Raw genomic sequence first — 21,008 nt, forward strand, 5'->3', positions numbered from 1 at the left:
TGATAGGTTTTATAAACAAGCCCATTTTGTACCGTTACCCGCATTACCGGCTGCTGAAATCTTGGCCCACTTATTTAATCAACACATATTTCGGTTGCATTGGGTACCGGTGAATGTGGTGTTGGACACAGGTGTGCAATTTGTGGCCAGGTTTGGAGAGCTTTTTATATGAAGTTGGGGGTCACGTTATCGTTCTCCTCTGCTTATCACCCGGAATCTAAAGGACAGACTGAATGCATGCACAAATCAGTCGTTGGAGCAAATTCTGAGATGCCTTGCCTCGTCCAGACAGGAAGACTGGTGTGAGGTATTACCCATGTCAGAATTTGCGCTCAATTGTCGTATTAATCAGTCTACTGGAAAGTCTCCCTTTCAGGTCAATTATGGGTTTATCTTGCAGTTTGGGGAATTTTCCCACATGGATTCAGGTTGTCCTGGTGCTGAGTCCATCATACAATATTTGAGAACACTTTGAAGGGAGGTCCAAGGGAACATCTCTAAAGTCCAGAAAAGGTACAAATGATTTGCGGACAGGAGGAGAAGGTCAGTTCCGGCGTTGGCAGTGGGGGAGAAGGTGTGGTTGTCCACCTGTAACATTAAGCTTAAGATACCCTCTATGAAGCTGGGCCCCAGGTTTATAGGTCTGTACAAGATTGTGGAGGTGATCAACCCGGTGGCCTATAGATGCAGTTGCCCACCTCCTTCAAAATATCTAATGTCTTCCACAGGTCCCTATTAAAACTTGTGGGGACGGTTAGAGAAGATTCCTCATCCAATGTTCCGCCACTGTTGGTAGAGGGTCAGCTGGAGTACGAGGTAGGGAGCATCACTGATTCACGGTGCATGCGCTGAAGGCTTCAGTACCTAATACATTGGAAGGGATATTCCCTTGAGGATCGGTCATGGGTTCTGGCCAGTTCTGTGCACGCTGATCAACTGGTGCATGGCCGGCCTTTCATGCCAGGTACCCTGAGAAACCTGGGGGTCCAGTGGCCCCCTGTTAAGAGGGGGGTACTGTCATGGTATAGGACATGGTTCATGTCCTGCTCTCTCAGGGTTACTGTTGCTGGCTTCTCTTTGGATCTGGGAGGGGTATTTATACACACTCCAGACTAGATTCCCTATCAGCTATACTTTCGTTTAGTCTGCGTGTCTGACCCCTCGAGTGTGTTTTCGGTTTGTATTTGTTTGCTTTGCGCTCCCTGCATTACTCTGCTTGTTTGTGCTGCTTGTTTTCTCCAGTATACATAGTCTCCTCTGCACCCTGGCATCTGGCACCGCACTCGACCACCTCCTTCCTTGTCACGTGGTTCAGGTCCTGTTTGCTACCCGGTGAGTTCCCCATCGCTCTGCTCTCAGCTCCCTTGCTGTGGTGCACAGCTCTCCCCACAGCAGTAATACTGGGAGTCGTGACAAAGGCTAATTATCAAGAATATAGGGCCCCCCATGCCGAATTTTTAATTATTTAAATAAATAATTGAAAAACATTTTTTGACAACCAACTTTGCTAAAGCAGACAGCTGGGGTCTGGTATTCTCAGGCTGGTAAGGGGCCATGGATATGGCCCCCTAGCCTAAAAGTAGCAGCCCGTAGATGCCCAGAAAAGGCACATCTATTAGTTGCATCTATTCGGTAAGCGCTATAGCTATTCGGATATGGAGTTATCCAAAGCTATTCGCTCATCCCTAATTATTACCCCTTTATAAATCACTGGTGAGGCCACATCAAGAATATGGGATCCAGTTTTGGGCTCCACATTTTAAAAAGGATATTCAGAAGATAGAATCAGTTCAAAGAGGGGCAACTAGATTATTACAAGGGATGGAAGACCTCTCATATGATGAAAGGTTGGAAAAGTTGGGCTTGTTTAGCTTAGAAAAAATACACCTCAGAGTAGATATTGTTTACATGTGTAAATATTTGTGTGGCCAGTACAAAACACTGGCACATGACTTGTTTCTTCCAAAGACCATGCTGAGGACTAGGGGGCACTCAATATGGATGGAAGAAAGGTGTTTCCGGCAGCTATATAGGAAATGGTTTACAGTTAGAGCAGTCAGACAATGTAATGTCTTGCCACAAGAGCTAGTAGTGGCAGACACTATATCAGCTTTTAAAAAAGGGCTAGATGATTTCCTTGATACACATAACATTGGGGGTTATAGTTAAATCAGTGACAGAATGTACAATTGGTGGAGAAAAGTTGAACTTGATGGACCTTGGTCTTTCAACCTATGTACCTATGTACTATGTAACTCAGCTGCTTTCAGAGGTAGACACAGGAACGCTTCTTGTGTTAGTCTTCTGATGGTTTATTAAACATGACATAAACCATTGCAAAATTTTACAAAATAAACATGGCATTACAGGCATAACGGCAAAACAAAAGATAACATATAGAAGACTCCATAAGCCTGCGGGATTTGCCCACACAGGATAAAATTGGAATTCCCGCCAGGGCCGTGGGGTACTCGGTACCTGGTCCGGTATTTAAAGGGATGTGTCACGGCGGCGGCGACCCGGTCCATGGCCCTGGGCGCCCATGTAAAGGAAATGTCTTAAAAGGGGTTTTGTGAATAAAGTTTGTTCGTGACGCCACCTGTGGTATTCAGTCAGAGATGACCGACGCTGCTTAAAGGGGTCCACTGAGGTGATGTTATGGCAGCTGGGATGGTATGGCTTCCCACAGGTAAAGGTCAGTCGCCAGGGCTCCCGGTGTAAAAATAAAGATGGTGGGTGGTTTAGCAAGAAACGGTGGACACAGGTTTGCAGTCTCTTTACCTGGTTTACTGATGAATTCAGGCAGCCACAGTCCAGGGTACCAGATCACAGATGCAGGTGTGGTCCGGCCGGCTTGGAAGCGAGTTGGGAGTCCCCCTTATAAGGTGGGGTTAGAAGCCTTCCTTCTAGCGCTGTGGTGTAGTCCCTTGCTGCCTTAGGCCTCTTACAAGGTCCTCACATTTTCTCTCTCTGTCCCCCAGGTTGGTGGGACACTACCTGTACGACAGGTAGCTGAAGCCTTTTTACAGGATCTCTATCACAACCCAGGCTCTATGCGCTACTGTGTCCTCAGGTTTCAATGGTGGACAGGTGAGTTGCAATCCAGCTGTCCTGCCGGTTTCTGCTGTGAGACGTAGAGTACTTCACAACCCCAGTCTTCCGGCTACCGGTATCTGTGCTCAGAAGGGAGGTAGCTCAGTCACAGCTAACCTCCCAGCTCTTCACTCTCCTGCGCTTCATTTTCCCTTCACGCTCTCTACAATCTGTTCTTCTTTCCCTTCTCTCTTTCCAGGAGCTGCAGCACCTCTCTTGCTCTCTCAGACTGTCTGCCTCAGACTGCTCCAGTCTGCTGTCTGGCACTCACTGACTCACTAAGTTCCTCTCCAGACCAGAATATATATATAGGGGAGCCACCCACAAGCTGGATCAGAGCTCCCCCTTCTGGCCTGGAGTATGAACATGTTGCATGTTTGTGATTACCTGATGAAAGAGATCCTTCATCACTTCCCAGCATGACATCACTCTCCCGTGAGTAAATCAATGCCACTGTAACAACCAGGAACCTGGGGTGTTGCACTGTAAATCTTCAGCTCCACCTGGAGCTACCACCTGGAGACTTTCCTATCTCCAAGCACACAACAGAGGAAAAAACAGTAGCTGTACATTTAACTCCCCACCCACAACCTTGAGGTGGAGATATGGTGAGTAGGTGTTCCTCCCATCTCTTACACCTACTCACAAAAAACTCAAACCCATATAATGGCTAATTAACCCCTAAACACATAACATGCTAGAGAAACTTCTGGGTTTCACATCAGGGAAGATATCAACCTTTCGTGACATGCATCTCACCTCACATACAGCACCAGGGACCCTGTCACATATTCCTCCCGTCTGCCCAGAGCTGGTTGTTTTGGCACCTTCAGACACCAAACATGGAATTTGAGAGAGAGCATCTGTGTTACTGTGTAACTGCCAGGGCTGTAGTTGTGGCTGAGACTTGGGGCTCTGGTGCACCCTAACCTCGTATCACATGAACACAATGTCCCTTCTGGAGCCTACCTTCTGCTTCACCTTCTGCACCATCAGGGTCCCATCAGACTGGCTGAAGTTTTGCTGCTTCCATAGTTGTACAATAAGAGACAGATTCCATTTCAAAACTTAAAACAAAGAACTTTACTCTTTGCTTGTCGCAGCTCATTCTTGTCAGTTACAACATCAGTAATAGGTTCCATAGTCCACATTCTCCACTCTCCCTACATTTTCTCCTACGTCCTTCAGTCCGTCGGGCAGAGTAAAAAATTCGGAGGAACGTTTTTTCTGCACGTCGGAAAATCGTTCAGCGACGCATCCTGCGCTGCCAGTCACTGGCTACAATAGTAGCCTATGGGCGCAGGATGCGTCGCTGCCTGTGAAAAGCAGGAATCCAGCGACGGGTCCCGCTTTTTCAAAGAGAGCATGCATGGAAGAATTTCCCGTCAGGGAAATTCTCTCTCGCTCGCTCTTTTTCTCTTTTTCTATTGATGCTGCCTATGCAGCATCAATAGTAACAAGATATAATGTTAAAAATAATTTTAAAAAATTAAAAATTGCAATATTCTCACCTGCCGGCATTCCCGCGCAGCATCACCGATGCTCCCGGCAGCCAGCGTTACTTCCTAGTAATACATTGACACCAATAAGTGAACTTAATAATAAATACCAACATAAGGCAAAAACTACAAATATTCACCAAGACTAACGCCCACAACGCTGGTTTAGATAACATAAATTTTATTATTATCAAATATATGACAGTGTAATAAAAACGCAAACGAATAAAATAGAATCAAGTACAGGAAAAGACCGGCGGGTATGGCTACAAAATGGCATAATTTATATCAAATACAGAGCAGGACTAAATAATTAACTCTTCACACAATTATACACATCATAAATAATTTATATATAGTATGTCAATTCAAACTGCAGGCAGTAGCAATCGAGCATCACATAATAAATATAAAGTGCATTACCATAGTATAAGTAGTCAAACTACACTCTGTAATATAGAAGCATAAGTAGGAAAGTGCCAGAGCACAACTGCCCACAGTGTTTAGCATATATCTCAAATAAAACCCATATGTAAAATATATAAAAGGTGCTTACCCAATAAAAGCCAGGAGCCAGGGACCCACCACACCCGACGCATGTTTCGCTATGGAAAGCTTCGTCCAGGGGTGGTGGGTAGCTGAGAAGGAGGCAATTTATATTAGTCATTGGCCAATGACTGAGAGGTGCATTGACTCTCACGTTATAAACTATATTTTCAGTACACCAGTAGGGTCCCTGATGTTAGATAGACACCTAACGCTTATAAATACCATAAGTGAAAAAAAGAAAGAAGAAAATAAATGTATCAGCCGCGATATTGATTCCTGCAACCTGAAGAACATCTCCTGGAGCGCATAAAGAACTTCCAGGTGACGCGCTTGAGGAATAGATGCAGGCTCTGCTGTGTCCATGGCAACAAGCAAGGTCCATACTATCGAGGTAACATAGATCAGTTCCAGGCTGATGAAATCATGAACACTTCCAAAGTAAGGCAGCTATAATGAACAGCAGATTGGAATAGGTTCTTAGTGCAAAAAGAATCTTTATGGATATTTAAACTAAATACAATTGCCCCAAATGGTCTAAATGATCATAATAGCTTTGTACCATTTCTTCCAAATTGACTCATTTTGAGTTCTATTATTGTTAGCCAATATTTCTTTATATTATATACTGACTAGATGGTAGCCCGATTCTAACGCATCTAGAATATGTATGTAGTTTATTTATGAAGATTTTAGAATAATACATTGAATACACAGGATTCGGCCGGCCGGGTGCGACCAATTAGCGAAGCGTGGGTCTAATCCCGCGCCAATTCGCGGCCGGACTGCGCCTGTCGCTGATTGTTTGCGGCTGGCCACGTAGTATATAGCAGAGCCACTTAGTATATAACAGCCCACGTAGTAAATAGCACAGGCACGTAGTACATAGCACAGCCCATGGAGTGTATAACAGCCCACATAGCATATAATATAACACAGCCACGTAGTTTATAACAGCCCACGTAGCATATAACACAGCTCACGTAGTATATAACAGCCCACGCACGCAGTATATAACACAAACAACGTAGTGTATAACACAGCCCACGTAGTGTATAACACAGCTCATGTAGTGTTTAACACAGCCCACGTAGTGTTTAACACAGCCACGTAGTATATAGCACAGCCACGTAGTATAGTGCACATCCACGTAGTATATAGCACAGCCATGTAGTATATTGCACAGCCCACGTAGTATATTGAACAGCCCACATAGTATATAGCACAGCCACGCAGTATATTGCACAGCCGACGTAGTAAATAGCACAGCCCACATAGTATATAACAATGTTGGCATCATATCCCTGTTAAAAGAATTAAAATAAAAAATAGTTATATACTCACCTTCCGTCGGCCCCCCGGATCCAGAACAGACCTTTCCCGCTCCTCGCAACGCTCCGGTGACTGTTGTGAATTCCGCTCTTGGGCTCCCTCCGGTGGTTGTAAGTAGCACTTTTGTGAGTTCTGCTCTTGGGCTCCCTCCGGTGGTTTTGAGTGGTATGGCTGCTTCTTGGATTTAGCATCAGCAGCTGCTTCCACTGATCGTCTTTCTGGCTCGGCTATTTTAGTCTGGCCTTATCCCTCAATCAATGGCAGTTGTCAATTGTTCCTGTTTGGAGTCTCGGCTCTTTTGGATTTCCCTGACACTCTGACCTGTTCAGCAAAGATAAGTCCTTGCTTGTCCTTTTGCAGTCCTCTTGTTGTGGACTTATTGTTCAGCACATTCTATGTTTTGCTCATTTGTCCAGCTTATCAGTATGGATTTATTCAGCTAAGCTGGAAGCTCTGGGCAGCAGATTTTGCCCTCCACACCTTTAGTCAGGTGTGGAGATTTTTGCATTTCTCTGTGGTGGACTTTTTCTAGTTTTTATTACTGACCGCACAGTGTTCTGTCCTGTACTATCTATCTGGCTAGTAGTGGCCTCCTTTGCTGAATCTTGTTTCATTCTATGTATGTCATTTCCTTCTCCTCTCACAGTCATTATTTGTGGGGGCTGTCTGTCCTTTGGGGATTTTCTCTGAGGCAAGATAGCTTTCCTGTTTCTACCTTTAGGGGTAGTTAGTTCTCCGGCTGTGACGAGGTGTCCAGGGAGTGACAGGAACATCCCACGGCTACTTCTAGTGTTGTGTTAAGACTAGGAACTGCAGTCAGTATAGTTACCACCTGCTCAGAGCTAGTCGCATGTCGCTCCTAAATCACCAGTCCATAACAGGTGACCTCTCCATGCATTGCGGTCTCGCAAGATGGAGCGGTCACCGGAGCGCCACGAGGAGCGGGAAAAGGCCTGTTCTGGATCCCCGGGGGGCGACGGACGGGGAGTATATAACTTTTTTTTTAATTATTATTTTTAACATTAGATCTTTTTATTATTGATGCTGCATAGGCAGCATCAATAGTAAAAAGTTGGTCACACAGGGTTAATAGCAGCATTAACGGACTGCATTACACCGCGGCATAACGCGGTCCGTTAACGCTGCCATTAACCCTGTGTGAGCGCTGACTGGAGGGGAGTATGGAGCGGGCACTGACGGCTGGGGAGTAGGGAGGGACTAATTATCAGCTCGCGAGATTTCCAAATGTATTACTAGGAACGCTAGCTGCCAGGAGCATCGCTGCGCGGGAACGCTGGTAGGTGAGAATACTGCAATTTTTTTTTTTTTAACCTGGTTTGTGTTGTGTATGTGTTTTTGCAGCAGAAAACCACTGCGAACACGCATACACAACAGGTGCACATAGCCTCGACAGGTTCGTCAGAAAGACGGGCCCAGTGCACACGTTTTCCACAATTTGCACAGGATCTGTCATTTCAACGTCTTGACGGATCCTGTGCAGATTTGGAAGATGGAAGTGTGAAAGAAGCCTTAGTCAAGCCAAACCTTGTGAGAGCAAAAGAGTCTACCTTCATGGTCTACAGGGTTACAATAACCATAAGGAGATAAACAAGTGTTCAGAGCACAACAGCATGATGATTACACTGCTGTGTTCTGAACAATGCAGTGCTAGCAGTGGTGAACACAGGTCGGCAGCCTGGTCTTGTGCTATTAATCCCAGGCTACCAAGATGTTCTCACCCCTGGAAGAAGTCACCTCCACAGTCCTGGTCGCACTACTCAAAGCAGCGCTGTCGTGGTGACTTCTACAGCAGTGAAAAGAGTTTGGTAGCCTGACAGTAATACAATGTCAGGCTGCCAACCACTGCTCACTCCTGGCCCTGATTCTCTGCTCACCACTCCCCACATCCCAGCATCTCCAGTCACCACTAATGTTAAACACTGTGAGCGGTGACATGGGGAAATTATAGTTCAGAACAACAAAATGGCGCCTGTCTCCCCCCACAGATGTGAACTGGGCAGCCCAGGGAGCATGCCCAGTTCCCAGGTAGAGGCAGCCACAGAGTAGGAGATGCAGTCAGATACTGACCAAAGTCTCTTTTGTCCAAGTGCTGCTATATTTGATGTATAAAAGTGTCGGGCTCAGACACTTACAAACCAGCAAATAAAATTGGCTTTACCAGCAGCTGCAGAAAAAGTATTAAATAAATACATGACATTTCATTTTGTGCAAAACTAAGAATTGAGGGCACCATTAAACAAAATCATCTAGGTGTTCAACCTGCCACATGTCAAGAAATACAAATCGAGAAGGAACAAGAGAAGAGACATGCACAAAGAAGCAGGGATCACCATATACAATTACAAAACATTTTTTATTTTATTCACATCAGTTAACCATACACTACAAATATTAAAAACATTTAAAATACAAAACTATAAGCGGATTGCACCCAGATAAATAGGGGGAGAAAAATTCAGCAAGGGTCCGCTTAATCACCTAGAGTCCCTGAATCACATATCGTAATTCATTGTAAAATATTCATAATAGACAATATCAGAGAACAGTCCATTTTTTTTTTTTTTGTCTTGGAATTTTGGACTTTAACATTGGTGGGGCTTACTAGCATATATGCTGTGGGAGGGCAATGGGGGGGTTGGTATAAAATGGGGGACTCACTAATTGATTGGTGCCCAATATAAAAAGTTGGTCTGAGTTAACATATATAGGTGATAATTTTGTCTTGGTGAACTTTTGTAACATCAAAATCTATATATCTTCTATACTGATTTGTTGTAATAGGGGAAATTCCTCGATTTGAGGAGCGTGGATTAGGTATGCGCTGTGACCTATTTATATATACCTTATGGTAATATATGGGTCATTGTCCGTGGAAGGCTGCCCTGTCTCAACTGTGTGCGCACACGTATCCAAATGCACGCCGTCTCATCCCCTTGGTGACTCATGTCCATTTAATTAATTTTTTTCGTCTCATCCTTATGGTGATCTTCCTTTATGTGCGGCTATTTTGTGGTAGCATATAAAATTTTGGATTTGAGGAGGTTGTACTGCATACTGTAATTGTATGCACATGTCTAATGAAGTACACGCCGTCTTATCTCCATGGTTACTTATGCCCATGCGCGGTGGGCTGCTGCAGGGATCTGATCTGGAGGTTGGAAAGCTTTCTGAGTAAGTTATGCAGCGTAAAACACTTGCGCATGCTCTTTGTGATAAACGTCGCTTACCTCAAAGTAATCTTCATTTATGTGTGTTTGACCTGTGGTAACATACAAACCTGCAACTTGATAGAATGTATTGTACTTTTCGACTGGTTGCGCGTGCATATTTGAACACACGCCGTCTTGTTTCCATGGTAATCTATGCCCATGCGCGGTAAACTGTCTTAGGAGCCTGACCCGGTGGTTGGGATGACGCCTATCTATTGTGTGACACACAAAACACTTGCGCATGCGCACTGTTGTATTTTCCGTTCTATCTCCATGGAGATTCTCACCCATGCGCGTTCAATACTTCCGGGAGTGGGACTTGGAAGGTGTTATGGTGCCGGACTCCGGCGTGGTTTGTCTCTCAGCTGCGATGAATCTGGTAAATTATGAGTGTATAAATACTGCAACTGCGGTCAGTTGACCATGCCACTTGCCCCTGAGGAAGTCACTTAGGTGATGACACGCGTTGGGTGGGCTGCATGGGTGCCGGCTTTTGATCCTAGTCTCCTTGAACAAGCACTTACGAGTGCAGCATGTGAGCATGTCCATTGGGTATTCTAGATTGTTGTTTGAAGAATGCTAAATTTGTCTGTTAGACCACTCTTTGCCTGATAGGTTATCTAGACTGATAGGACACTGGGCATTTTTGTACCTTATATCTAGGATAACAGGGCTGGTTTAATCCGTCCCTTGGTAGTTTTTCTGACATTAATTTGTGTTTATATTGGGCACCAATTATCGGGTATACTAAATTAAGTGAAAATGGACTGTTCTCTGATATTGTTTATTATGAATATTTTACAATGAATTAAGATATGTGATTCAGGGACTCTAGGTGATTAACCGGACCCTTGCTTAATTTTTCTCCCCCTATTTATCTGGGTGCAATCCGCTTATAGTTTTGTATTTTAAATGTTTTTAATATTTGCAGTGTATGGTTAACTGATGTGAATAAAATAAAAAATGTTTTGTAATTGTGTATGGTGATCTCAGCGTCTTTGTGCATGTCTCTTCTCTTGTTCCTTCTCGACATTTCATTTTGTATTACAAATAATTGATTATATAATCAATAGTTAATTAAAAATATAAATTGAGACATGTCATTCACTGTAACATTGAAATTGTAGCACCAAGAAAGAGAAGATATTGAATTATGAAAACCACAGGATTTATAGATATGTTCATGATATACAAATAATGAAATAATGAATAAATGCAAACAAATTGTTTCAAAACATCTTAATTTATTCAGTGTCAAGTATTAGCACCACACAATTATTTATAGGGAACAGAAAAAAAAAATCAGGTTCCTCGCATCATGTTCTCATACACTTTATGCAGTTAATAGCACTCTGTGTCTGTACTGTTACATACTTAGGCAGCTAACTGGTTCAATGCAGCTTTACATGAACACCCGAGCCTTGCACTATGGCTGGTCCAAATAACTAAAGCAATTGTTACCATCCACCCCTCGTGTCTCCCCTTTTCCTCATAGTTTGTAAGCTTGCGAGCAGAGCCCTCATTCCTACTGGTATCTGTTTTGAACTGTGATTTCTGTTATGATGTAATGTCTATTGTCTGTACAAGTCCCCTCTATAAGTTGTAAAGTGCTGCGGAATATGTTGGCGCTATATAAATAAAAATTATTATTATTATTATAACAGAGATTGTTAATTTTTGAGCATTAGCCAAAAGTGGTGTAGTGAAGCCCACACTATTATTGAGAAATAATAAACCTATAATATATAACTATCTGACTGTCTTAGATGTGGACCATCAGCAACCCAAAAAGTGATCTGGTAATAGTCAATTGTAGCAAACACACCATGAAGTGGACTCAATGCATCAAATAAACTCTATATAAAAGTATCTTCACTAAAGACCTTACACATAATAGAACAAGCTTATTACATAGATATGGTAACAGAACCAAGCTTCGTTCATAGACACAGTGGGTACGGAAAGTATTCAGACCCCTTTACATTTTTCACTCTTTGTTTCATTGCTGCCATTTGATAAATTCCAAAAAAAGTTCATTTTTTCACATTAATGTACACTCTGCACCCTATCTTGACTGACAAAAAACAGAAATGTAGTAATTTTTGCAAATATAATAACAAGAAAAACTTAATTATCATATGGTCATAAGTATTCAGACCGTTTGCTCAGACACTCATATTTAAGTCACATGCTGTCCATTTCCTTGTGATCCTCCTTGAGATGGTTCTACTCCTACATTGGAGTCCAGCTGTGTTTAATTAAACTGATAGGACTTGACTTTGAAAGGCACACACCTGTCTATATAAGACCTCACAGCTCACAGTGCAATATTTGTGGTATGTCCTGATGAAGGGGTCACCTGAACCCTGAAACGCGTAGAATAAACCACGTTGAAACCTCTACAATTTTTTGAATTCTTTTTGCGTCAGCGCGGGGATGATCCTTTTTTCCTACCGAAGTGTCAGACCAAATGAGAATCATGAGGTCAAAGGAACTGGCCAAGGAGCTCAGAGACAAAACTGTAACAAGGCAGAGATCTGGCCAACATTACATCAGAATTTTTGCAGTACTCAAGGTTCCTAAGAGGACAGTGGCCTCCATAATCCTTAAATGGAAGAAGTTTTGGACCACCAGAAGTCTTCTTAGACCTAGTCGTCCAGCCAAACTGAGCAATTGTGTGAGAAGAGACTTAGTAAGAGAGGTAAAGAAGAACCCCAAGATCACGGTGGCCGAGCTCCAGAGACGCAGTAGGGAGAAGGGAGAAAGTTTCACAAAGTCAACTATCATTGCAGCCCTCCACCAGTCGGACCTTTATGGCAAAGTGGCCTGACGGAAGCCTCTCCTCAGTGCAAGACATGTGAAAGCTCGCATTGAGTTTGCTAAAAAACACATGAAGGACTGCCAGACTATAAGAAATAAGAGTCTCTGGTCTGATGAGACGAATATAGACCTTTTTGGTGATAATTCTAAGTTGTATGTATGGATAAAACCAGAGACTGCTCATCACCTGCCCAATACAATCCCAATAGTGAAACATGGTTGTGGAAGCATCATGCTATGGGGGTGTTTTTCAGCTGCGGGGACAGGATGACTGGTTGCCATTGAAGGAAACATTAATGCGGCCAAGTACAGAGATATCCTGGATGAAAACCTCTTCCAGAGTGCTCTGGACCTCAGAAAGACAATGACCCAAAGCACACAACTAAAATAACAAAGGAGTGGTTTCAGAACATCTCTGTGACCATTCTTGACTGGCCCAGTCAGAGCCCTGACCTAGACCAAATTAAGCATCTCTGGAGAGACCTGAAAATGGCTGTCCACCAACATTCACCATCCAACCTGACTGAATTGGAGAGGATCTGCAAGGAAGAATGGCAGAGGATCCCCAAACCCAGATGTGAAAAACTTGTTGCATCATTTCCAAGAAGTCTCATGGCTGTACTATCTCAAAAGGGTGCTTCTACTCAATACTAAGCAAAGGGTCTAAATACTTATGACCATGTGATATTTCAGTTTTTCTCTTTTAAAAAATTTGCAAAAAATACTAAATTTCTGTTTTTTTAGTCAAGATGGTGTGCAGAGTGTACATTAATGAGAAAAAAATGAACTTTTTTGAATTTAGCAAATGGTTGCAATGAAACAAAGAGTGAAAAATTTAAAAGGGTATGACTACTTTCTATACCCACTGTATGGTAACTGAACTAAGCTTATTACATAGATATGGTAACAAAACCAAGATTAGTACATACTGTTGTTCTGATAAAAGAACCATGTGCAGCGCCCCAGAGTCCTGGTCATTGCAGTACTGATGCTCCGCCGCTAAGGGGGGCTATGGTACGTCTGATGGCACTGAAGGAGTTCACCTGACCAGGTATCACAGACACCAATACACTTCACAGTCTGGCCTCCAGGGGGAGCTAAGGGTGCTATGTATTAGGCCACTCCTCACAATCTGGTAAAACTGGGGGTTAGATAGGAAGTTAGTGAGAAGCTGACTGGGTTGGAACCAGGCAACATCCTGTGGCAGAGGGTGTTGCAGGGGAAGATTCAGGGGGAACCCTGTCAGGGGTGGGATCCTGACAGAGGCCTAGCGAACAGAAAGAACGTTTCGGGACCGCGCCTGCACTTCATCGCGGTGGTACCCCAAGAAAGGACAAGAAAAGAGGTTTATAGTGCTGAGTGAGAAACGAGATCACGCAACAAGCAGAAACACCAGATACAATTCAGTAGAATACATGGTCTGTCTTAGTTATCATATCCATTCAATTATATACAGTATATTAACCAAGGCAAACCTGAACCATAAATGGACAACTGCATATAACTATACCAAAATAAGTAAAGCACCAAAAACGCAGTCAACACCGTCCGATTAATGCAAATATAGAAAAACCTTTATTAAGAGGTAAAAACACAGGTATACAGCATGGCAGGAAAACATCCCCCACACAATCCCTTTGTGATATGTGTGTGCGGGTTTGTGTGGGGGATGTTTTCCTGCCATGCTGTATACCTGTTTTTACCTCTTAATAAAGGTTTTTCTATATTTGCATTAATCGGACGGTGTTGACTGCGTTTTTGGTGCTTTTCTTATTAAGGAGAAACACCAGTAGGAGTCGTGCTGTAAGACGAGGCAACATCCTACTGAGGTGCGCAGCCGGTGGCCGGAAACGCCGAGGAAGTATTGAGCTCCAGGCCTTACTTCAAACCTACGGCAGGACAGTCAGTTCTAGGCGGGCTGTCTCACCCAAAATCACCTAAGCAGACACAGGGGGCAACATTTGGAGAGGGGCGACTCTAGGGTCCCGGAAGAGCTCCGATCCTACCCATCATACGGGTGCGTCCTAGCCATATCATCTGGGGGGACAACGAAGAACATCATAATCGAGTTGTGAGGGAACTTCAGAAACAGACACAACAGTTGTGGGGACTATCCCTTAAGCACAGCAGGGGAGGACCACAACACACAAGCGCTAGAAGGTAGGCACAGATTTCCACCTGTAAAGGGAACTCTGGAGGTGCCATCGGACTGGCCGGACTCAGGTAGCCCGGTTAACCGTATTCCGGACTGAGGATCCTGAAGCCTTCAGTAAAGAGGTAAAGAGACTGCAACCTGGTGTCCTCGTTATTCACCGTGACCTGCACCACACCACAGCATCATCACATTCTCACCTTTCACTGGACGCCCCTCAGCAGGGTCACGGACCGGGCCTAGCCACCGTGACAACCCCAGAACCGAGACACAGAGGCCCGGTACCAGGTGCCCCTCGGCCCTGCGGCAGTGGGGGCGCTCCACATGCGTACTACACAGTTCTGATATTAAAACCTACCACATAGATATGAAAACAGAACCAAACATACTGCGTACGTTTGTGGGCCAAAAGTTTTGAGACTGGCACAAATTTTGATTTTTACAATATTTCCTGCTTCAGTATTTAGACAATTGTCTTTAAACTTTTATTAAAAAATACATCAAGTTAATGCAAAGACTAATATTTTTAGTATTGACCCTTATTATTCAAGACTTCTATAATTTCACCCTGCTATGCTGGATATCAGCTTCTTAGCCAAACCATGACTAATGATAACCTATTCCTACCTAATCAGTGCTTGGGATGTATCATAAATTCTGTGTTTTTGCTGCTCCATCATGTTGTAAAAAGCATTATTCATCATGAAGTTGCTCCGGGATCATTGGCAGAAGTTATTCTTGTTGGATATATAGATAACATTCTTTTTTCCTGACTGTGGTCTTAGGTAAAACTGAATCCACTCCCTTGGATGAAAAGCAAAAACACATAAATGGCCTCAGAATGCTTCACTGCTGGCATGACACAGGACATAGGGTAGCCATCACTTTTTCTTCTCTATCAAATTTACAGATGTCCTAAACAGTCTGAAGGGGCTTCATCAGAGAAAATAAATTTGCAAGAAGTCCAAGGATTGGACAGCTTAGGTCTTAGCAGTTATTTTCTCTTATGAAGCCTCCTTCAGGCTGTTTAAGACATCTGGAAATATGATTATCCGGAGAGGAAAAAGTGATTGCTACCTTCAGTCCTCTGTAATGACAACAGTAAAGCATCCTGAAAGCATTCACGCTACCAAGGGGTTGCTTGGATTTTTTTTCCATTTCCCTGTATATTATATCATAAAATGAATGGTTTCATTCAAAAGTGTAACTCATCCCACAAATAACTAGCACTCCTATGGCTATGCCCAATAAAGAAAAAAGTTAGTGGCACTCACCAATGAGGGCGGCAGCTGCAGCAGAACAGACAATGGTGACTTTGCTCTGAAGTGCGCTTTGAAACACAATCCAGTGCAAAACAGCCATTGTCTGTTCTGTTGCACCTGCCGCCCTCATCTTTTCCATGCTCCCCTTGTTACAAAGATGGTTTTAAGGAGGATTTGAAGTATAGAAACACTTTTTATGAACATTGGTGAGTGCCGATAGCTTTCTTTTTTATTGGACACATTGTAATGCCTTTTTCCCATTCAAAACTGGTTAGCTGAGCACCTCGATATTTTTTGGGCTTTGGACATTGGACCAAATACACACAGGAGGCAGGGCCGGCGTTAGGGGCAGGCAGACCAGGCAGCTGCCTGGGGCCCCCGCTCCCCCAGGGGCCCCCAGCTAGCGGCAAGTCACGCAGCCACTATGGGGCCCTTGTGAGACAGGGGGGCCCGCCTGCTACCAGCGCCGACTTCCCCGCCGCATTGAACTATACCGGTGTCTGCCGGTACAGTTCAAAGCAGTGATGGAGGAGAGAGCATCACTTGACGCTCCCTCTCCCATCATTCCCCGCTCTGCCTCTGACACAGCGGGTGCGTGTCATTGCATACTCACTGTGTGCCAGGCAGTGTGGCGGCAGCCGCCGACACAGGAGCAGGGAGCACGCGGGCTCGGGGAGAGGTAAGGAGCTTGTGTTTTTTTATTTTTTATTTTACTGGACTGTGGGGCCATTCTCGGGAGGATGGGGCTACATTATATTCTATGGGGAGGTGGGCTGTATTATATCCTGTTCGGGGCTACATTATATTCTATGGGGGGCTGTATTATATTTATATTCTATGAGGGGTGATTGCATCATACTCTATGAGGGGGCTACATTATACTATATGGGGGGCTGCATTATATTCTATGGGGAGGTTACATTATACTCTGTGGGGGGTTACATTATACTCTGGGGTGGCTGCATTATACTCTGTCGGGTGGTGGCTGCATTATACTATATGTGGGCTGAATTATACTGTATCGAGGACTATGGGGAATACATTATACTATATGAAGAACTATGGGGTGCATTATACTATGGAAAGTGAATTGTACTACATGGATGACTATGGCGGTGCATACTATATGGAGCACTGTGAGGAGTGTATTATGCTATATGGAGGACTGAGTATATTTTAATATATGGAAGACTATGAGGAGTGTATTATACTATATGGAGGACTATGGGAAGTGTATAATACTATATGGAGGACTATGTGGAGTGTATTATACTATATGGAGGACTGAGGAGTATATTTTAATATATGGAAGACTATGAGGAGTGTATTATACTATATGGAGGACTATGGGAAGTGTATAATACTATATGGAGGACTATGAGGAGTGTATTATACTATATGGAGGACTATGGGGCACATTATATTATATGGAGGACTATGGGGTGTATTATACTAAACAAGCAAAATGCTGCATATTCATTGGGTGATTGGATTGTTTATGCCAGAATAAAAATCCTTGTTCTCAGCAGCACATCCCCGGTATAAACTGTAGATGTGCTGTTGATAACATGATACTGTATGGTGATCTGTTAGTGATCGTTCTGTCCCCTTCATTCTTTCTCAGATGGTGGAAAGAGGCCGGGAAACAAGCGTCCAACGACTTCAGTATTGTCGATCACACTCATTTAGCGGCCTGAGATTAGCGCATGTAAATACAGCAGAAATGCTTCTGTATGATGTGCAATATGTTAGCATTTGGGGCCCCATTTTAAACTTTGCCTAGGGCCCCACTTTGCCTAAAACCGGCCCTGACAGGAGGATCCCATTCTAATTTACTGGAGCCAATTCCTTCCTTTTACTGTATTTGTTGATTTGCCTCACATGGCTATATTGACTGAAAAAAGTGATGGCTCTTGAAATCAGGTGAGGAAAAAAATAAAACACAGAAGAGAAGACTGGCTGCATCTGTGCAAAAGTAGTAATAAAAAAAATACGTTTTTTTGGTATCGCTATAATCTTATCACTTTAACCTAATAAAGTTGACATGTCATTTATACTGCACGGTGAATGTGGTAAAAAAAAAAGCTTTATTTTCCATTCCTAAAGAAACAGTCAACAAATGTTATTAGGTAGATTATCAGTACAATTCATTCTCACTCCTGCAAGAAGTAAGCATTCATATTGGCGTTTGGATGGAAAAACTTGTCTTCTGAACGGTGGCAATAAAACATGAAAGCATCACAAAGTCCTATGTGACATACAGTATAAATAGATATATGAATAAATTGTTTTAGCACACATTATTTAATTAATAAAGATTTTCACTGCATTTTGAAGCAAGTTGTGAGGTTTCTTAGGCTACTTTCACACTAGCGTCGGGCTCGGCCCGTCGCAGTGCGTCAGGCCGAGGTTACCGACGCTAGCGTTGTATACGCCGCACAACGGGGGCAGCAGATGCATTTTTCCAGCGCATCCGCTGCCCCATTGTGAGGTGCGGGGAAGTGCGGGGAGGTGGGGGCGGAGTTCCGGCCGCGCATGCGCGGTCAGAAAAAGCGGACCGTCGGCGGCAAAAAACGTTACATGTAGCGTTTTTTTGTGCCGACGGTCCGCCACAACACGGCACAACTGTCGCACGACGGTTGCGACGTGTGTCAATCCGTCGCAATACGTCGCTTAATGTTAGTCTATGGGGAAAAAACGCATCCTGCAAGCACTTTTGCAGGATGCGTTTTTTCGGCCAAACGACGCATTACGACGGATTGCAAAAAACGCTAGTGTGAAAGTAGCCTTACTCTTTTTTCCTAAAGTTGCTTATCAATAGACTATCCTTGATTTATGGCAGAAAATAAGAAAAACAGTTACTCATTAACAGTCAATTATGATAATCATTGTCTGTTTCTCCTGCAGTCCTTAAGTAATGAATCTGAAAAATCATCTAATGTCAAATCAGTGACAAGTTTTCAAAGAAAGGCGTTTTATAAGTTTCACATTTTTCCTGGTAAATGGATCAAAGTTTGGTGTGACAGATTGACATTGTTGGCACTGCTGGACAAGTAAGTACTGGTTTAGGAATATTACAACTACATTCTTCTAAATGTCTTTAAATAGTCTTTGTCACCATATTCTGTGAGCCATACGTTTTTCATTTTTCTGCCACCAGATTTCTCTGTGTGCACAATTATGAGTCAATTTGTATTTTTGCTGATTAATTTTATTATTGAACATCTACAAGGCTGTGTGCACACGGTGCGTTTTTGCTGCGTGTTTTCCGAAATGGACCAAAAACACTATGGAATCTTTATGCCAGCTGATTCATTGAGAATCCTGGAGTACTGTGCACATGATCAGTATATTTCCTTGAGTATTTGCAGTGCATATTTTCATGCAGTATGTAAATTCTTTGTGCGGAATTTTTAGCATTTTTCAACCATTAAATTCAATTGAGTCAGTCAAATTCGCAGCAAAAATGGCTTCCATGGTGTTTCCCATGCTGTTATCTGTGTGACAGCATGGGAAATACCGGCGAGGCTGCTTTGATCTGTGGTAACGTTACCGTCAGATCACTGCGGGGTCATGTTCTCAGATGTCAGCATGACCCCGCAGAGATACTGTGACCCGTGGTAAAAAGCTTACTGCAGATCAGCAGGCGTCAGCTGATTAAAGACTACTAGTCCCATCAGGTTACGTCTGCTGTCACTAATAACAGTAATAGCAGGAGCCACTGATGGGAGAAGTAGTCTCTTGTCAGCCGTCGCCTGTGCTCAAACTTAAAAAGAAAAAACTTGTAAAATAATTAAATACATATGCAATTAAAAATAAAAAGCACATTATACTCACCTAACACAAAATCCCTGATGCCCTTATCTGCCATAAAAAATCAAAAATAATAAACCACCATATACTCTCCTGTAGTCCACATAATCCAGATTGTCCCATGGGGATCTCACTTTTAGAACAGTCACATCAGGAGATGTGACTGCTCTAACTGGGTGCCGGCGATATACTGACAGGAGCATCATCGCTCCTGCAGTGTAAAGCTCTGAGCTGCCGTGAGAGAGGTCACACGAGTTCATCAGCTGATGAGCTCCAGTGATCTCACTTATTGCACCTCTGCTGCGTGTGAACAATACAAAGGTGACATCAACCCCCACAACCATTTCCCCACTTGCCACCTCTACAGAGTAAGTGGGAAGAGTGAGGCTAAGCACCAGATTAGGTGCATTTTATGGATGTGCCTTTTCTGGAGTGGCTGAGAGCTGATGTTTTTAGTCTGAGAGGGCCCAATAGCCATGGCCTCTTCAAAGACTGTTAATACCAGCCCGCAGCTGTCTGCCTAGTCTTTTCTGGTTATTTTATAGGTGGACCCTTTGTTAATTTTTTTCTGAGGTCCCCCTGTAAAGTAGCCAATAAAGGCTAAGCAAACAGCTGTGAGCTGATATTAATAGCCTGGGAACCTTTATGGCTATTGGCTTCTTTCCAGAATATTGACATCAGCCCTCAGCTGTCGGCTTTCCCTCTGCTGATTTTGAAATGTACGTGGGAGCCCATGCATTTTTTTTTTCATTTCTTTGTAAAAACTAAAAGTTGCTGTTTGGTTTCGGCATATGTAAGTTTATTCTATAAATGCTCCTACATAGACTGGTGACAGTGTATGTGTTGAAGGGGTTGTACTTGCTCAGGTTCAGCGGGTGACAATCAGGAGGCACGTTCCTTTAAAAGTTCACAGGGTTTATTGCTTCACAAACTGACAAAACAGAAAAACAAATAGCCTTTAGCTCAGGCATAAGAAAGTATAAGTGTCCAGTACTTCATGCTCAGTCCTGGAGCCTCAACACACACTGGAGGCTTCCAACTCCCCACATACAGGTCCTGTCTTAAGCAGTAGCCTACATTATATAGCTATAGTCACACCAAGGAACCCATCACATGATTAGTCACGTGGTTGTGACATCACCGCAGGTCCTCAAACACATATAGAGGTATGGTGATGCCCCTACCCAGAGGTGAGGTATATGATTTTTTTTTAAATATCTTTATTTAGCTAAGAAAAAGCATTCATTGCTGTACAAAAAAG

General features: G+C 43.4%; 1 protein-coding gene across 2 annotated transcripts in view; it reads left to right on the plus strand.

Annotated features, from left to right (window-relative positions):
- Positions 1-21,008, plus strand: part of LOC143804781 (pecanex-like protein 2) — a 1,087,275-nt gene that overhangs the window by 361,558 nt on the left and 704,709 nt on the right. For both annotated transcript variants that reach the window (XM_077283212.1, XM_077283213.1), the window contains exon 9: positions 18,842-18,987. In XM_077283212.1, the coding sequence (XP_077139327.1) occupies positions 18,842-18,987 (146 nt within the window). The remainder of the gene's footprint in view (positions 1-18,841; positions 18,988-21,008) is intronic.

This window comes from Ranitomeya variabilis, chromosome 2 (genome assembly GCF_051348905.1).
Source record: "Ranitomeya variabilis isolate aRanVar5 chromosome 2, aRanVar5.hap1, whole genome shotgun sequence".
In the NCBI taxonomy this organism is placed as follows: Eukaryota; Metazoa; Chordata; class Amphibia; order Anura; family Dendrobatidae; genus Ranitomeya; species Ranitomeya variabilis.